Here is a 20,377-nt window from a genome sequence, read left to right on the forward strand (position 1 = left end):
GAAAAACAGAAAAATAAAAGCATTTCACGCTCTACCCCCGAGTCTGCTGCCAGTGACCAGTTGGTGCTGGATTTCTGCATCTCTTCCAGTGTCCAGGGTCTCTCCCACACCTGCTCGGCCTCCCCATTGTGATTACTGGGGCCGTTCTCCATAAAACTAGACATGATGGTTTAATCTGTTGATTAAAGATCAGAGTATGGAAACTATGTTCTTCTAATTATTCCAAATTTTGATTTGATTTGTTTTTAAACTCTCCAGATGCTAGGGGCCTAACCTCTTTATAGGTTAATTTCTTCTCTTCATTTGAAAGTCGCTTGGGAAGAAGACCTAAGGATTTTAATCTCTTTGACTGCTTGGAATCGATGCCTTTTATCCTTTTATCCGTTTATTCATGTTTTATAAATTCTAGACACAACCTTATTCAGTACAAAGTATTACACAAACTTCACTATTCTAAAACAAATCTTAGTAAATTCTATCCCTCGGTTTCCCCCACATGTGACGAGTGTAAAGCTGCTGAAGATACCTTAGCACATCTTTTTTGATCATGTGTTCAAATTCAGAGTTTTTGGTTAGAAATATTTTAGTTCTAAAAGCACCAGTTTACGATTGTGTTTTACTCCCCGACCCAATGCTAGCAATTTTTGACTGTTCAGATTTTTTGGAGAATCTCAACCGAAATGTATGGTTACCTGTCCAGTATGGCATGATCATAGCTAAAAAGCTATCCTTTGTTTCTGGAAGAAAACTGTTAGGCCTCTTTTTCTGACTGGCTTATTGGACTCACCTCCACTTTACATTTGGAAATAATTAGATATACCTCTTCTGGGAACTTTGTGAGATCCTGACTTTTTTTTTCTAAAACACCAAAAAGACTTATAGTGTTGTTCATGTGTAAATTTTCAATAGATTGGATTAATAATAAGCAGCACGGTGGCGCATTAGGCAGCAAAAATCGCTTTAAAGCAAAAAGGTTGCTGGTTTGAGCCCCACCTGGCTCAGTTGGCGTTTCTGTGTGGAGTTTGCATGTTCTCCCAATTTTTGCGTGGGTTTCCTCTGAGTGCTCTGGTTTCCCCCACAAGTCCAAAGACATGTGGAGTTAGGTGAATTGGGTTAGTTAAAATTGTCCGTAGTGTGGATGTTTCCCAGTGATGGGTTGCAGCTGGAAGGGCATCCGCTGTGTAAAACATATGGTGGATAAGTTGGTGGTTCATTCCGGTGTGGCGACCCCAGATTAATAAAGCCACTAAGCCGAAAAGAAAATGAATGAATGAATGTAATAATAATTCAACAGATTGTAATAAAGGATTGAATATCCTGCTGATATTTGACCTATTACATCATTAAAGTCCCCATTAACCGGGAACTGCAACCGTTTTTTTCTGTATTGTGAAGCAGTTTTTAGAGAAACGGAATATTAAATGAGATAGCAGTTGGCATGACTTTGTTTTTCTGCAGCAAGCTGAATGGATGTCATAAAGTAGGCAGTTCCTTTAGAAAGATCGGGAAAAGTGTTTCGGGAGAGTTATGATAGCTCCTCCTCACCGTTTCTGTGTTGTCAAATCTTACAGCTGGAGTAGTATGGTTAAGTATGTTAGCCCCGGTGAATACTTCAAAATCACATAGTCTGATGAATGTAAATAGGTTAAATGTAACTTAAAAAAACAGGGAGCGCATTTTCAGATTTTAGTTTTAGATTACCAGAGCAAACTTTTTTTTTTTTCATGTTAATGGCATGCACAGATTTATGGTCTACACAAAACTGGCAACATAAGCTAACAAAATCATATAGTTTTGATTGCATGTGGACTTTAAAGATGTTTAAGCAAACTTTGTTAACATATTTTACTTTGAATTGTACATGTTTTTCTTTAAGATGCAATGCAGTACAGTTGAAGATGGAATTATCAGCCCTCTTTGAATTGTTTTTCTCTTTTAAATATTTCCCAAATCATGTTTAACAGAGCAAGAAAATTTTCACAGTATGTCTGATAATATTTTTCTTCTGGAGAAAGTCTTATTTGCTTTATTTCGGCTAGAATAAAAAGCAGTTTTACATTTCTTAAAACATTTTAAGCTCAAAATTATTAGCCCCTTTAATAGATATATATTATTGATAGTCTACAGAACAAACCATCGTTAAACAATAACTTGTCTAATTACCCTAACCTGCCTAGTTTACCTAATTAACCTAGTTAAGCCTTTAAATGTCACTTTAACCTGTATAGACGAGTCTTGAAAAATATCTAGTAAATTATTATGTACTGTCATCATGACAAAGAGAATATATATATATATATAACATAAAGTGCAAACAAAACAGCTTTCAAATTGTCGTTTTTAGAGTTAAAACGTTATAATTATTCTAATCAAAAACTACGCAGAAAATAATATCCTCGTCCTTCTTAAAAATGTAAACGATTAAAATTATAAATACACACTTATCAAACGCATATTTGATTATTTTATTGGTTGTTATTGTACTGTTTTGTGCATTTATATGTGATTCCTCCACCTGCTGTCATGCAAGGCTAGCTGCTGTGCTAACAGTCTGAATCTCTGCTCTTTTCATTTGAAGTACTGCTTTACCTTATGAACGTACTGTTGTCAGATATCCTCTGTAGTGTTTTCCGTCACCTCAAAATCTCCTGAATCCAGCAGAGAGGAAAGTCAAGGGTAGTTTGTCGCTGTTTATTCGCCCCATCATCAGCTCAGTATTTTGAGAGGTCGGCCATGTTCCGTCTGCAGAGAATCAGCTGATTCTAGTCACCTGACCGAAGCGCGAGACCCGGAGCCACTGATCTGAGATCAGCTTCTGATGCGCGTGACCGACACTTTACTGAAACAGAGCTTATTTTTTCATCTGAACTCAAATCTGCACTTCCTGACAGCAACGTAACATGGTTTATCCATGCTTTTTGTAGTGGATTTTCATTATTGGGTGATGTAAACTGTTAAAAAGATGCAGTGCTCATGTATTTTATCACATAAAATATTCTAAAATTGTAATTAATTATTTAGTTTGTATGCACACAATGCTGAAAATCGCTTTATGTAATGATTAGTTGGCTGACAGGTTTTATTTCAAACCACATGCATTCAAACATGTGGATGAATGTTTGAGTGTCTGGCACCCTCATGAGAACTGCAGTTGAGCGGATGTTGTATTTTTATTTATTTATTTTTAAGAACAGCAAAGATACAATTTAAACATGATATCCAAATAATACAAATGTAACTAATAAACTAAATAAACTAAAATATAAATTACATAATCAAAATAAATAAAAGACAATTTCAACAGAACAGCCTTTACAATGACAATATAACCAGATGATTTAACCTACCCAACAGACAGCAAGTTTACTATTCAATTTACTTCAGCTCCTTTCCTTTGCAATTATCTTGACATGTCTTGCTATTAATATAATGGAGTGAGGCTATATATAAATGAAAATCTATAATAGAAACCTTTAAACAAGGTTTAGAGGTATTCAATCTACATTTCTGAACATGAAATTTACCAAATAAAATCAAAATAAATTCCACAGATAAATAGTTTGAGTAAAAAAAAAAAAACATATTTGGGAGTCAAATTACATCTAAAACCAGTTTTTTTTTTTTTTTTTTTTTGGACATACAATATACAACAGTAAGTCTTCCTAAAACTTCTTTGAATGTTGACATTCATAAAAAAAACATGAACCAAAGACTCTGGATGATCTAAACATTCATTCATTCGTTTTCTTTTAGGCTTAGTCCCTTTAGTTTTACTAAATTTATCTAAATATATTTTTTCTAAAGTCTGCATAAATTTAGGTAATGTATAATTGCTAACATAAATGTTGTAAAGTATTTTTAAATGTAGTTGTTTACTACTTATGCAGAAATGAAAACGAAGCAACCAAGCTTTTTTCCACACAATATTTTCAAAACAAACATTCAAAAAAAATCCACTAGGCTTTAATAATAATCTAAAACCTTTGTTTGTACATGTTTTTTTTACTACAAAATGTTTTTACTATTTAGGTGATCAGTTCTATGAGTACTATATGAGGACATATGACTTCTCATTAGTTCGCAGATGTTGTAAACTTCCTGTTTTCATTAACGTTTACAGGATTTCCTCTTTTAAAACATTTGGGTCTTGTGGGTGCTAAGCCTCATGGGTAGGACCAGACAGAATCTGTAGATATTTTTTGCTAATTCTGCGCAGAATTTTGTAAAAGATCTGCAGATTTATGTGGAATGATTTTTGGGAGAATCAAAACTAAAAACTTAATATATTAAATTAAACAATAATTCACTTTTAACTCGTATTTAATGTCTACAATGCAAATCCAATTAGATACACTTATTTGATAAACAAAGCAAGTCTCTCATATAATATATCTACTAAAAGGCTGAAAATATTACTTTACAGACTGCATTGTAAATAAATCAACTGAACATTTTATTCATTCATTCATTCATTTTCATTTCGGCTTAGTCCTTTTATTAATTTGGGGTCGCCACAAATGTACCACCAATTTATCCAGCAGATGTTTTACGCAGCGGATGCCCTTCTAGTTGCAACCCCCCACTGGAAAATACCCATGCACACTCATACACTAATGACAATTTAGCTTATTTACCTATAGCGCATGTCTTTGGACTGTGGAGGAAACCGGAGCACCCCGAGGAAAACCACATTAACACGGGGAGAACATGCAAACTCCACACAGAAATGCCAACTGACCCAGCCGAGGCTCGAACCAGCGACCTTCTTGCTGTGAGGCAAACATGCTACCCACTGTGTCACTGTGCAGCCCTTGAACATTTCATATTAGTCAATAATACTAATGAAATTAATTTCAAAACTGAATACATGTACACACATTTGCACAAGTAAATAAATAGACTCTTTGATGGGATAAAAGTCCTCTTTAAAAAAGGAACCGTCATCTGGGTTAAAGTAAGAAAATTAACAGCAAATATGTTTTTTGACAAATCTCTTTAAGCAAAAACATTAAAAATCAACTACAATGCATCGTATTTAGTGACCTCTTAAAATTCATAACCACAGTCCACATCACTCGACTTGTGTTATAAAACAGCTGCCTGTTTATTCATAGAGGATCATTTATCCAGAGCATGAAAGGCTTAAACTAGCACTCTACTACATAGCTTTACTTAGTAGACATTCACAAAAGTACAATCAATGTTAAAATTAAGAACAATATTGCAATAAAATATTTCACACTGTTTTCACACAAGCTGCTTCACACTCAAGAGTTTGACACTGAGATCCTGATACGTGATAAAAAGATACTGTTATATGAAAAAGCCATGTGTGCAAATAGAAAAAAAGACATATTAAATTATTAACATTAGGTTAATTAAAGGACATAAAACATGTATTGCTAAAACTTTGGACATAATTTATTATTACTATTATTATTTTTAATATTATTATTATTATTATTATTAATATAACTCAAAAAATGTAAATTATATGAAATTATGATATATCTGATACATTACACATGGCAACATTTATATACAGCAGGTAAAATAAATACTAAACATGTCATTTTTCTTTGTATATGGATTATTTGCCTGTTGCCAACATCTGGTGAAAATGTCAAGTCAACAGCATGTCCAATACTTATTTTACCCATATATACAGTTCAAGTCAAAATTATTTGCCCTTCCCTGACTTTTTTATTTTGTATTTTTATATTTTCCAAATGAACAGAGCAAGACATTTTTACAGTATTTTTTATAATATCTTTTCTTCTGGTGAAAGTCTTTTTTGTTTTATTTAAGCTAAATAAAACAAAATATTTTAGGGTCAATAATATTAGCCCCCTTGAGCATTTTTTTCCATCCTCTACAGAACAAACCATCATTATACAGTGACTACATGACATAATTCACTTTAAGCTGAATACTACCCAGCTGGCACAGGGCGTCATCCTGACGTCAGATTGACATTGTACCCCAACGTCATAAGACATTGCATTTTGTTTGGAAATGAAAATTGGGTTGATGTCAGAACCCAACATCAGGCCAACGTCAATGTCGGACAGATATTGCATTTTGGTTACTTTTCAACACCACCTAAAAACAACCAAATATCAACGTCTAATAATGTTACAGCTTAATGTTGTGTGGATGTTACCACTATGACGTCTATCATACATTGGATTTTGGTTTCCACACCTGACAAATAAATGTCAGTATTTGACGTAAATTTGACAGATTTTGGTCACTTTCCACCCTTACTAAAAATAACTGCAGTTAACTGAAGTAAAACAATAGCAGTATGTAGAAATATAACTGCAGTAAATTAAGTACAAAAAAGTTCAACAGCAGTATAAGCTGCAGTAAAATGGAATGAAAACAAGTAAACTCCGTCTTTACTGCACTTGTGCTGCTGTAGTCTAATATGCCAATGGTGTGGTAAGAACTGAACTGCACTTTTGTTCAGAGTTTTTTTTTCAAAAAGAGTTTATTTGCAAAATGAATAATAAAAAATAACTGCAGTAAACTTAACAGTACAAAAGCAGTAGCCTATATACAAGGATAACGGTGACCAAATTCAATACAACTGAGAAATCGCAGTATAATGAGGTATAACCACAGTTCAACTGCAATACAATAAAGTTCAACAGCAGTAAAATCTGCAGTACAACTGAAGTAACATTAAATAAACTGAGTGGGGCAATATAATGATGCTATATAATTTGCACTTAGGTACATAAGTATTAAAAGTGCATTTTAGTTTTACCATATATTGCAGATACATGTAGATGATTGTAGATGTATTTCTCTAGATAGTCATACTTCTGAAAAGTGCAATACAATATATTGTGGTAGTACTTCAGCAATACAACTGCAGGACTGAAACCTTATTTGAGAACCATCGTCCACCGAGCAGGGAAAGTAGTATTTGTACTGCAGTTGTATTGTAGAAGTACTTTAGTTGTATTGCAATAGTGTATGTCAGTTGTACTGTTGTAGTACTTTAGTTGTATTGCAGTAGTTGTACTGTAGTTGTACTTCAGTTGTATTGCAGTAGATGTACTGCAGTTGGTTGTATTATAGTACTTCAGTTGTGTTGCAGTTATACTGCACTATGCTTAAATTAGGCAGTTTTTGTGTCCAAAAAACTGCACATTTCAGAAGTTAACTAAAACTGCAGTATTCCTTTAAGAAGCTGCAGTATTCTGTTAAAAAACTGCAATAATTTTTATAAGGGCAACACAACCTAAAATCAACCAAATATCAACGTCATTTCACATTATTATTGAATGTCAAAATAACATTGTCATTAAGTGCTGGAGACCTAAATCTAACCTAATATTAATGTACTATGATGTTGTATGTCTTCTGGGTAGTATCTTGAAAACATCTAGTAAAATATTACTTACTATAATCAATAACCATTGAAGACACGAGACCAACCCAGGCTCATTCTGAAAACGTACCTATATATACATTTCTGGAGGCCACGAAAAACATCCCAGAAGGTACGTATTTTTGCAGTTTTTGTTTTCGCAAACCCACAAGAGGCTGCTGTGTACGCTTTTTCAGATCTCAAATTTCTCTTGCAAATGCCATTCGCGCCTGCTATTCTCGCATAAACCCACCAGAGGCCGCTGTAGACTGACTGTTTGACTGACTGACTGACCGACCGACCGACCAATCGACTGACCCACCCTCATCCTTCCCTAAACCCAACCAATTTTTTTCGATTGACCCATCCATTTCCCTTAACCCAACCAACAATTTTCAAAAACAATCTAAAAAAAGAAAAGACCTTGTTGGATTTTTACCACGTTTTCAGATTTTACCATATTCTCACCCTGTTATTAACTTGCGTATTTATTTATTTTTTTTATTTTTTGAAATCTGTTTTTGTCTTACCCGCTTTCTAGTACAGGAGCTAATCATCTACCGCTACATGGCAAATAAAGCCCGCCTTCCAGTAGAGGAGCCAATCATCGATCGCTATATGGTGAATAAAACCCGGCTTCTAGTACAGGAGCCAATCATCGATTGCTATATGACGAATAAAGCCCGCCTTGTAGTACAGGAGCCAACCATCAATCGCTATATGGCGAATAAAGCCCGCCTTCTAGTACAGGAGCCAATCATTGATCGCTATATCGCGAATAAAGCCAGCCTCCTAGTACAGGAGCCCATCATTGATTGCTAAAGACTGACGATACTCCAGGGGATGGGCTTGGACCAGACGTGAGTTTCTGCAGATTTTGTGTGATTTGGACGTTTAGAAGTGAAACTAAAGAGAACCATGTTGTTTAATTTTAATGATGAGTCCTAACATGAAATTCAAACGTAAGCTTGGCAAGCAATTTTGAAGAATTTGATGTTTTCCCATTTAAACAGAATGCCCATGCCTACTGCACGAGTGCTGTTTCAAAGATAGCCGCCAAGTGAAATGACTTGCCTTAAAGGGACTTTGCTTTAATCATGGCAAAGATAAAATAAATCAGTTATTAAAACTATCATGTTTAGAAATGTGTTGAAAACACCTTCTTTGTGTTAGACAGAAATCAGGGAAAATATACAGGGGTCTAATAAATCAGGAGGGCTAATCATTCTAATATAAAATTGATGTTGTTGTTTTTTAAACCCATAAACACTTGCTACTATCAGTGTAGCACTTCTGGTTTGATGAGAGTGGTGAATTACACAGCCACACTGTTTGGGATTCTGTCTGGAGACAGATAGTAGTAAGGCAGCTTCTTTCCCTCATTTCGATTCTTGATGGTTTTGCTCACTTCTGCAAGTTTCTTGCCAAATTTCACCATGACCTCTTTCACCGGTTTCTCAATAAAGTGTTCATCTGGATACATGCCTAGGAACAACTGCAAAAAAAAACAACAACAACACTTTTAGTACCTGTTATAGCACAATATAATGTATGTATTGTGTAATAGGGTATATGCGAAACTAGTGTTTCTTCCCATACTGATAAACTTCCAGTGAACAGTTAATGTGACTTTTTTCCATTTTATTAGGTTCCTTTTACAGCATCGATGTTGTAATGTAATTTAAATACATTCAGTTAAATAGATTTTGGCATTCATTTAGTTCAGGGCTGGCCAACCCTGTTCCTGTAGAGTCACCATTCCGCAGATTTCAGTTGCAACCCATATTAAACACACCTGCCTGTAATTATCACGTGGTGTTCAGGTCCTAATTAATTGGTTCAGATGTGTTTGATATGGGTAGCAACTGAAATCTGCAGGAAGGTGGCTCTCCAGGAACATGATTGGCCACCCCTGATTTAGGCCATACTCACACTAGGTACGGGCCCCGTTTACACTAGTGCGTTTTAGTTTTAAAACGGCGTTGTAGAATGAAAACGATCCGCGTCCACACTCGCGTTTTACCCAGCGTTTCTGAACAGCTCTCCGTCCACACCAAAACGCTGAAAACCCACATCACGTGACCACACACACACTCTCGGGCAAGCGCTCCAGCATTTCTACCCAGATGAGAGCTCTGCTTGTCGGACTGCTCATCACGCATCTCTCGCTGGAACTAATCTCACTATATTTGCTAAACGTGATATTTCATTCATGTTGTTGTCTTTATCTAACGACATAGGCCAATTCCCTGACTTTGGTCATTGACATCTATTAAGTTACTTGTTCACGGGTAACATGTTTTGGTTAAGCGCAAAGATAAGTTAATGATTAATCCAGGTACATTTTTATCTTTATTTCCTACAATGTATAAACTTATTGTATGTTATACTTTTATAATTATCGATTATTAAAACTGATATTCAGCAAAAGAGAGGGTGCGTTTCGTATTTTCACTGAAATTGAAAGGAGGCAGTTGTTATCGGCTCCGTTTTGTTATAAATATCCACACAGTGAAGATGACGCTCATGCAGCACGACGCCTCAACATTTCTGCTGTCTGTTAAGTTGCTAATATTAAAAAGAAAATAGGCAGTTCCTTATATCATGTTTACATTTTATTGTTGAGAAAGTGAAACAACGTAGCCAAGGTGATGTGAATGAAGTTATAAAGTACACTGTTCCCTTTGAAGATTTACCCGTGTCCTCGGTATAGTCTGTTTTCCATATCAAACTGAGAAGGGGGAGACTGCAGCCTTGATCAAACTTGCGAAGTCTTAACTTACAAGAAGAGGATGCGAGACTGAACTGTGTGTGGGCTACTTAATATTGAGGAAAAGCCCCAATCAGATAGGCGAACGTTTGCAGCCCCGCCTCCGTTTTCAGATGTCTCTGTCTTTCCCCATCCACACTGAGACGGAGCAGCAGCGTTTTAGAATGAAAACGGCCTCTCCAGCGTTTTCAAAAAGCTCCGTTTTCGGCGCTCGAGAACTCCGGCGTAGTGTGGACGGATGGCGTAACCGTAGCAAAACTTATGCGTTTTCAAACTAAAACGCACTAGTGTAAACGGGGCCACAGTTGCCTCGAACCGGGCCAAAGTACGCTTGTCCCCCCTCCCGTCTCCCCCAACGGCCCGCACTCACACCAAAATCGGGCCTCGGCACACTTTCGTCATCGCTGCTGCACTGTTCTGTGAGAAGCGCTCTCACTCAGTAGCACAGTGGAGATTTCTCTAGTTATAGCGTTTCAGTTGTTTAATATTCAGTGACATGCAGTCAAATATGTCACCGAACAGATCCGCCACTTTTGGCGCTCATAAACAATCAAAGCCCCCGTGCTGCAGGAATGAGGAGGTCTGCTGAAGGTGCGCAGCTGTCGTGCAGTGAGGAGTTTGCGTATTTAATAAACTACGGCAGTTTGCGTTCACTGAACAGTAAGTATGATTAATAAATCCATATGAAACAGTCTCTTAAAAGTCACAACTCGCTTTCAGTTTCAGGCTTGTGAGCCCGATTCAGCTCACTCAAACTTCTCAAACAATCCGGGAAACGGGCCTGGGCATGGTACGGATGGCATAGTGTGAGTAGGCCCTTAGTTGCTCAAGCATTAAATGAGACAAAAAGCCTTTTACTTGCACGCACTCGTCAGAACCGGCAGGTTAGCGCAGAAGCTCTATTGAAGATACTGGGGTAAAATAAATGTTCATATTTTAACGACATGGCAAGGAAAAAATTAATTTAATGGAGTGCAATCGGATATCACTCAGCCAGTGGAGATCATGGATTTTTAAAGAAAACAGACCTTAAACACGCCAATTTTGTAATGGCATACAGTTCAAGCGCTTAACCCAGGTTACTGCCAAGTTCAAAGTCTTTTAGCATTACCCTGTATTATGTTTTAAGCAGATAAGCACTTAGCCCAGACCTCATTTTCTTGAAACTGACTGAGGGCCCAAACAGCTCCCAGATGCCAACAGGAGCGTCCTCGGTCAGGCAGACTCTCCACTATATACTGTAAGTCCACCTCGCCTTTCTTCATAGGAGGAGGTTTCCGCATGGTTGGTGGGGAGTTTGGGATCCATGAACACCAGTCATACTAAAGTAAAGTATCAGAGCATGGATTTTAACCTATAGGAGATTTTTTTTCCATTTTTCTTGCAACAAAATATGGCAGAAATATACTTTCACCTGGCCAAAGTTTACTGCAGCGTGTTGTGCAGAGGCAGTAAAGATGACGACAGTTAGATACTCCACCAGTTCCTCTTTGGTTTGCAAACTCTTGGGAAATTCTGAAAATAAAAAAAAAAACGTGTCATCTCTAAAGGGCCATTTAGAGGTTAAGCACATTTACATTCCTGAGAACACAGTCTGGCCTGAAACCAGGGGCGTAGCAACAGAGGGGGCGGGGGATGGGTCACTTTTAGAGACAGAGCATGTACAAACAGGTGATTAAAAATGTAAACTTTCAGATTTCATACAGCTGACCAACCCCCCACTCCACCCCAATCCACCTTCAAAATGTCCACTACGCCCCTGCCTGAAACTATGATTTATTAGTTTGCTAACTAAAGATCTGAGGTTAACTGAAAAGTTAACTGAGAAAGAAACTGTTAAGCCACTCTGTTTAAAACTTTTTTTTCATGAGCTTGGCCTGGAGCCAACCATTTGTAGCATTTGAGACAGGTCAGACACATAGTCATTTGCTCTATTCTATTTAGATATTATACTCCACAAGCAAGCCTTCTGTTCTAGTCCCCATTAAACAAGCCTGCACTAGCCCTTTATGGTACCAATTAGGGCTAGCCTAAGGGCACCCAGCGCATTTTCTGGTTTTTTTTTTTTTTGGTAATTCAAAGATGATGTAAAATAGTCTAGAAGATCACCCAGAGACGGATTGTGGATTGCTCCTATATTTTTTTAAAGTTTGCATTTCAATCCGTCTACTGAAATTAAACACCAGCATTTTCTAGTTCATAGGCTTGAGAATGCCAACATACTACTCAATAAACTTCTGCTTCTTAGACTATTTTAAGAACTCATCTCCTCATAGACCGTTCATACTACAACCACCAAACAATCTCCAAACTGTACTGAATTAGGTTGCTATATCTTTTCCAACTGATCTGACTTACGGTTTTCTGAAAACTAACCCGGAAATTCAGAAAAGTCCCATTGACTTAACCTTAGACCAAACTTTGTGACCTCATAACTTTGCGCCAGATTGTCATAAAGGCTGCATCCGAAACCGCCTACTACTCAGTAGGTACTGCTTTTGAATTTAAACGTACAACTCGGCCGTTAGAAAAGTACATTCTATACAGTATGAATGTGAAAAGTATGAATGGAATTCGGACGTACTACATCCGCCATTTTGTCCTGGTCACGTGACCTACCTGTGTCAATTGCGTTGCTTTACTCCCATTCATGAATTCGCTCGCGGGGCATCATGGGATAGCGCAGCATGCATGGGATGCGCACTCTAGAATCTCGCCGGAAGTAGTAAGTCATCCGGGTTCTTCTCGCATACTGATTTTCGAATTCTATGAATTTGGACATTTCTTCAGCTCGCATACTGATTTTAGCGTACTATATAGTATGGAAGTATGCGGTTTCGGACGCAGCCACAGACTTAATGTTGGGCTCATTTAACTCAGACTGCCAATCACTGGCCACCATTCAACTTACTTAGCACACCCAAGCAACCGCTACGTCACCCTAGCAACTGTCCCATAGACTACCATTATGAAAAACTGCCATTGACTTTACATTTGGACATACTAACAACATACCAGTTTATACTAACAATATACAAATCCACAGGCTAATAATAATATACTAACAAACATACTAATCATACTAGCAACATGATAATTCATACTATAAACATATACTAACAGCATGCTAATTCATACTATAAACATATAGCAGCATGCTAATTCATACTATAAACATACTAGCAACATGGTAATTCATACTATAAACATACTAGCAACATGCTAATTCATACTAGTAATATACTAATCCATACTAGAAACATACTAACAAACATACTAATCATACATACTAGCAACTTGCTAATTCATACTATAAACATACTAGATGCTAATTTATACTATACTAATTTAAACATACTAGAAGCATGCTAATTCATACTTTAAACATACTAGCAGCATGCTTATTCATACTATGGTTGATGTCACGGATACTACGTCCATAACTTTTACAGTCTATGTAAATATCAAACTGACTGAATATGACCTAAAACAACAGACAAAACAAAAACAAAACAAAAAAAACAAAAACAAAAAGCAGCTAAGTTTTAGAGGACCAGCTTAATAAAAGCAAAATTCAAAGATGAAAATGACTTCCCCGGGTTTCCTCTCTCAATCATAAACAGGAGAAAATACATACAAAAGAAAATAAGGATCTCACCCTTTAGATACACTTTGAAGTTACAAATTGACTACACAAAAAAAACACCATGCTAAAAAAGATACATTGTGGATGTATTTATCATATAAATATTTTAAAATTGGAATCAATTAATCATATATTTTAGCATTTCTGTGTGGAGTTTGTATTTTCTTCCCGTGTTAGCATGGGTTTCTTCCGAATTTTAAACTGTCCGTAGTGTTTGTGTGTGAATGAGAGTGTATGGATGTTTCCCATTGATGGGTTGCAGCTGGAAGGGCATCCGCTGCGTAAAACATATGCTTGATAAGTTGGCAGTTCATTCCACTGTGGTGACCCCAGATTAATAAAGGGACTAAGCTGAAAAGAAAATGAATAAATGATAAATTATTTATTTTATTATGAGAACACGGTTCAAAGAATTTGGAATACCAAAGATGCCAGATTAGTGTGGATGCCAAGCATTACCATAGCAAACCATAACCAAAACAAAAATGCAGTAGTGTTAATGGCTCTGGCAAGTATGCTCATTGGCAAAATGTTGTGCTATAGGTGCTTGCTCTGAATGGGCAGCCCTCCCTTAGACCTCAAAAAAACCTCACTTGATCCACACTGGTCCTAACACTCAAAATGGGAGTACAAATGATCTATACACTATAAAATATGTAAAACTAATACAAATAAAAAGAAATACTAAATAATTAATTCAACCACAGTGAAAAATGTGTTTTGGTGCGCTTAAAAATGCATTGGCAAAGCTCATTCCTCCCTTTTACAAGTTGGCAGATGGTGGTAGTAGTCCTTTCATCGAATGGGAAATGGGCTGCCTATACAAAGCCTGCATGGGCCCAGAAAAAAATGCTCTGGGTCCAAAATGGATGGTCATCATGCGATTAATGTGGGGTGTCTGCTAGTGTGCGCTATTCACAATGAGCTGTGGGCCAAACCTGGGCTAGCCCACACTGGGCCTGCTTACATTTGCTATGGGATAACCATGGACCACTGTGCCTGAAAAAAGCCAGTATATGCCCTGCAGGAGCATGTTAACCCCAAGCCTTATTAGCTCAGCTCAAAACAGGTCAAAGGTAACTATGATAACATCTACATAAGAGGGTTTACAGCCTAAAGAATCTCTGAAGCTGCATTTAATCCATTATGCATTTTTTGTAATTAAATAGTGTTTTTAAATGTAAATGCTCTTCGTCCAGACTGGCGTTTGTCTCCATCCATGCTATACATTTTAAAATACATGACGATTTACACATATTTTGTGAGTGTAAATGGTCATATGTGCATATTTTGCTACCAACCATACTTTTAGTCTACCGGTTGTGTAATGTTCATGAGAGGGGCTTGAAGAATTGGGCAACAACAGAGGGAATTGGGGTCCAGAAAACCAGCCAGAGAGTGATTGTGGATAGCCTCGCCCCCATTTTCAAAAGTCTGTTTAGTCTGTCTATACAATGGCTACTGAAGCTTGTACTGTCTGTCTGAAAGCTACATGAAATTTTCCATCTAGTATACCATCGTATTGTTTTTGTTTTACTATATTTGAAAACATCAGAAGTGTTTCAATGCAGTTATAGGTCACAGATATGACGGATTCTGTATCTTCTGATCTTTTGGGACGTTGTGATTTGTTCCAGATGCAGTAACGTATGTCAAATGCTGTATGGGCCTGATTAGAATGTTGTCACATCTTACATAGAAGTTAAACCTGAAACATGTCCTAAACACTAACCCTAACCACAAATGGTTTTCTTAATAAGTGAATCATTGAAACACTGATTTGTTCAAACACACTGACAATGCAGTGTGTTCCATTCTTTAAAATTGATTACCCCTACTAAATGGAATGGGCTGTTTAACACCAATCAACCTCCCTCTGCAAAGAATCATGAGGGCCCATCCAGCATTTGTCTTCACAAGTGATTCACTGAATTATTCAACCGATTTGTGGAATTGAATTGAAATGAGTCGTACCAAAATATCATGTTGACTGAAACCCAGATTAAGCAGAACGCCTTCATGGCATTATGCAATTTTTAATATAATTTTAAGTGAAGCTTATTTAGAAACTAATTTAAAGAGGATCACATGCTTATGATTGCTTGCGGCTGGTCCCGCATTATTCAATTTATGATTCACTAATTAGACAATTCCTAAGCCACCTTAAATACCCTTAAGTGCCATAACAGCCATCTTCATTTTGAAGAATCCCTCCTTCCACCCCTACTGCTCCTCCTCCTTTCCTAGATGGGTGGCACGGTGGCTCAGTGGTTAGCACTGTTGCCTCACAGCAAGAACGTCACTGTGTGAAGTTTTCACATTCTCTCCGTGCTCACGTCGGTATCCCCCGGGTTTCCCGGTTTCCTCCCACCGTCCAATACATGCAAATTAATTGACTAATTGACTAATCCAAATCAGCACTACAGACATGCAACTAGTAAGTAGTTATCTCTCAAGAGCAATCACTATCTGTTCATAAGCTACTACAGCAGGGGATTTCTTGAGATCTACCTGAGCTCTAACTCCCCTCTCACCTTGCAAATGGGAGGGAGCCCCGGGCTCGAGGATCTTATGAGCTCAGGGCTCTCTCCTATGATAGCATGCTAAAAAAGATTTATAGTCAATCATCAGCTAATGTGAACTCTTGAAGCATGTATTTACCACAATGGTCCAAATCCTGCATTCCAAAGCTGCAAACATCTTTGACAAACGCCTGGATCTCTTCATCCTCCTGCACCGTTTCATCTTTGTCATAGTAGATGTCAACAACATCGGACACAAAACTAGAAGAACATTGATATACGTCATATTCATCATATTATTAATCATTAAAAGTTTTTTTTTTTAGCTGTGCAACATACCTTTTCACAGTCTCCCAGACCGCGCAGCCATCATCTCTGTAGAAGTAGTATGGCAGTTCCTCCTGGCTGTCCATGCCTCGTGCTTTTATATTCTCTGGGAAACACAAGGACTTGTACGTGAAGACCTTCATGGACCTCTGGACAAGTTCTATGTGTCCACCTCCACCTGTCCCATTAGCCTGTAAGACACACAGAGAGAACCCATAGGCAAAGAGTTGCATTTGTGTTTTAGAAAAGAATTCTAATCTCAGTTGAATGGATGTCTGTGTATTGGGGCTGCAGGATATTGGAAAAATCTGACATTGCGATATTTTGTTTTACTGCGAATCAGCGATTTATATTGTGACATGAATACAATTTCATCAGATTCAAAAATTAAAAGTGCAGTAGGTGATTGTCTTCAGAAACATTTTTTGTTGTGCTGGTTGAAAGTCTCTTCACATTCCAATAGTAATGATTAAAGTGAATGATCTAAATGTGTTAATTTGTATTTTTATATTCTGGATAAGGCATAAAACAATATTGTCGGACCGACAAATAACTCAATTACGACAGGTTTCTTAAACTGTCTGTCAACAAATTTATATTAGAATTTCTACGCAGCCTCTTTTAGCAGACAGATACGTCACCCGCGCACACACGTGAAGCACAGATCTACCGCTGACAGAGAGATGTCATCAGGCAAACTCTACATCAACCTGAACTTCTTTCTGAACAACCAACATGGGCTTGTATCCATGAAAAGAAAGATTGTTTCTAAAAGGGCTTCTCCCAAAAATGCAGAATCAAAACTTTTCTAAATCCTGAAGCAAAATCGGAATTACTTTTGCACGCTGGAGGGCAATGACGTTATGCAGTTCAAAACAACCACAGCTGAAATATTACTTTTAGACAGGTATGTTTTAAAACTATTTTAGTCACGCAAAGCTTATGTAGATTGTGTTCTTGTTTATAAATGGGTTTATATGCACGGAAGTGTTGTTCAGATTGGCTATTTTCAAATTCATGGTGTACCTTTTATAGCATTAATAATATGTATAGTCGGGCGACGCGGTGGCGTAGTAGGTAGTGCTATCACCTCGCAGCAAGAAGGTCGCTGGTTCGAGCCTCAGCTGAGTCAGTTGCCGTTTCTGTGTGGAGTTTGCATTTTCTCCTCGCGTTTGCATGGGTTTCCTCCGGGTGCTCCGGTTTCCCTCACAGTCCAAAGACATGCGGTACAGGTAAATTGGGTAGGCTAAATTGTCCATAATGTATGAGTGTGAATGACTGTGTATGGATGTTTCCCAGAGATGGGTTGCAGCTGGAAGGGCATCTGCTGCATAAAACATATGCTGGATAAGTTGGTGGTTCATTCCGCTGGGGTGACTCCAGATTGATAAAGGGACTAAGCCGAAAAAGAAAATGATTGATAATATAGTCGGTTAAACAGACCTGAGCATTCATTTAGTTGTTTATGTGAAAAAGGAGATGAAAACAAGCGTTGTACGAGGATGAGTGAGCACAATTGAAAATGAAAAGTCACTGGTAATGTAAATGTAAGTGTAATGTAAGAAAGATGACAGGATATTTTTGTTTTAAGCACAGTTTTTTTTTCTGATCACTGTTTGAACAAATCAATCCTTCACCCATAAAGAGTCACCACCTACTGGAGTACTAATATGAGAAAAACTGAAAATCATCCAACACAAATGCACTGGCAGTCTGAAGACCACATCACATCACATACCACCAAGATTGTGTCTAAAAAACAGGGCCTATAAAAAAATCATCATCCCCTTTGAAATAATGTATTTAATTATCATATAGTGTGAAATCAAATCACATTCCAAATAACCTATCCAGCCTTTGAAATAGTTTTGTAGTCTTCTCCTAACCTGTGCCTTTCTACAAATTTCTTCTGGGTTCTTTTGAAAGCAGGGTGTCATTCATTCATTCATTCATTCATTCATTTTCGGTTTAGTTCCTTTAATAATCTGGGGTTGCCACAGCGAAATGAACCGCCAACTTATCCAGCATATGTTTTACACAGCAGATGCCCTTCCAGCTGCAACCCATCACTGTAAAAGCAAAGCAGGGTGTAATGTGAGTAAATATATAGAATTTCACAGCGTATGATGATTTTTTATAGGCATTGTATGAGTTTTTAATTACATATTCATTTTGATTAACTGTTTGTGATATTGTAAAGTGTAAATAATGATTCAAACCCTCTAGCATGTTAAATAACTGTAATTAGTACTGATGCTTTTAAAATACATTTTTTATAGTGACAAAGTGCAACAAACATGAAAGAAATTTATTAAAAGCCAAAGTATACGCTCAATTTAATACACACAGGCTTGCATTCAGTGCATGCAGAATATTACGTGCACTAGCTGCTCAAACACATATTTTATACACACAGCTTGCATGTGCATCGGAAATATTAGATTATACTACTGGAGGAAGTGAGAGAAAAGCTGACCTTGTCAAAGAGTCCACACTCACAGATGAGCTGCTCACGAGCCTTGGTGTTAATGGCAATGGTGAAACGGATGTGTGGTAACAGCAGCTAGAAGAACAGGAGGTGGCATTTAAAAATGTGTGCTCAAACATGCATTTAAACTCACACCATCATTTGGCTATTTGGCAAAAACAAACCATGCCACACATTCAAAAGTCACTTAAAGAGATTTTCAGCCAAAAATGAAGAGTCTACAATCAAATTCTCACCCGTTACTTATTTCAAAACAATGATCTTCTGTCTTCTGTCGAACACAAAAAAGATATTTGGCATTTTGGTCTTTATAATATCCTTTTATTATCCACAATACACTCCAATCCTCTCTTTTACCCTTCTCTCTTGGACATTGCCTATGCCTCATGGATAGACCTTGGATTGGCTTCTGTTGGTGAACTTTACATTGATAGTGTTTTTGCCTCTTTTGGTCAGTTGGCATCTCAGTTTAAAATTCCTAAAGCTAATTTTTTTCAGATATTCATAAATTTGAGATTTTGTGCACAAAAAAAAAAAAAAGTCAACTTTCCTAATGTACCTCCTGCTTCAGATCTACACCATACTGGGCATAGATCCCTGTGCTAAAGGTTCAATTTTGAAATTATTTAATCGAATTGTTAATCTGCAATTTTCTTCTGATAACTTACCATCTAGTCTCAAGACATTGGAAAGGACATTAAGAGGAGACATGGAAAGTGGTGTTGAACAGGTTAATATATATAGGGTATATACAATACAAATAAAACTCAACTATTTAGTCTCCACTTCACTTCCTAATCTTCAATTGCCTCTCTGGATATACCACTAACTGTACTCAAAAAAAAAAAAACATTACTAATACTTTCCTTCTTAGACTTTACAGACCTGAAACTTGCCTATAGCACTTATTCATTGTTGCTCTTATAGTTGTGTAAATTGCTTCCTTGTCCTCATTTGTAAGTCGCTTTGGATAAAAGCGTCTGCTAAATGACTAAATGTAAATGTAAATAAATTAAAACGTTTCAAGCCATATATAACTTTCATTATACAAAGGCCTATCTGAAAAAAAGATTTCAGATATTTTCTAGAAAACAATAAACAACAGAGTTTTGAAATATTATTTATGAAGTATTTGGATACGATGATATTAATCAAATCGTGCAAAAAGGGCATTTTTTGGGGAGAGTGAAACCATCAGAAACTTTTCAAATTTTCCTCTCGTTGTAGTCAGCTATTACCACTG

At 37.0% G+C, this 20,377-nt stretch overlaps 3 protein-coding genes across 40 annotated transcripts in view; all 3 read right to left on the minus strand.

Moving 5' to 3' along the window:
* The window catches only part of washc2c (WASH complex subunit 2C), a 51,315-nt gene extending 48,543 nt beyond the window's left edge, over positions 1-2,772 (minus strand). For 15 of the 35 annotated variants that reach the window (XM_087279154.1, XM_087279148.1, XM_087279151.1 and 12 more), the window contains exons 1-2: positions 2,590-2,772; positions 36-175 (exon numbers count right to left, since the gene is read on the minus strand). In XM_087279154.1, the coding sequence (XP_087135280.1) occupies positions 36-164 (129 nt within the window). In that variant the 5' untranslated portion in view covers positions 165-175; positions 2,590-2,772. The remainder of the gene's footprint in view (positions 1-35; positions 176-2,589) is intronic. The other 20 variants (XM_087279156.1, XM_087279150.1, XM_087279153.1 and 17 more) reach the window with 2 other exon arrangements.
* vdac2 (voltage-dependent anion channel 2) overlaps positions 1-20,377 on the minus strand; it is a 732,443-nt gene that overhangs the window by 408,565 nt on the left and 303,501 nt on the right. The window lies entirely within an intron of this gene.
* Positions 7,892-20,377, minus strand: part of alox5a (arachidonate 5-lipoxygenase a) — a 47,475-nt gene continuing 34,989 nt past the window's right edge. Inside the window, exons 9-14 of one of the 4 annotated variants that reach the window (XR_015505319.1) lie at positions 19,123-19,209; positions 16,659-16,837; positions 16,459-16,580; positions 11,566-11,666; positions 10,953-11,473; positions 7,892-9,336 (exon numbers count right to left, since the gene is read on the minus strand). Coding sequence is in view for 1 of the 4 variants with exons in the window: in NM_001303262.2 (NP_001290191.2) it covers positions 8,697-8,876; positions 11,303-11,473; positions 11,566-11,666; positions 16,459-16,580; positions 16,659-16,837; positions 19,123-19,209 (840 nt within the window). In the remaining 3 variants the exon portion in view is untranslated. 4 annotated transcript variants of the gene reach the window in all.

Source organism: Danio rerio, chromosome 13, assembly GCF_052040795.2.
Source record: "Danio rerio strain M-AB ecotype USA chromosome 13, GRCz13ab, whole genome shotgun sequence".
NCBI classification, from domain to species: Eukaryota; Metazoa; Chordata; class Actinopteri; order Cypriniformes; family Danionidae; genus Danio; species Danio rerio.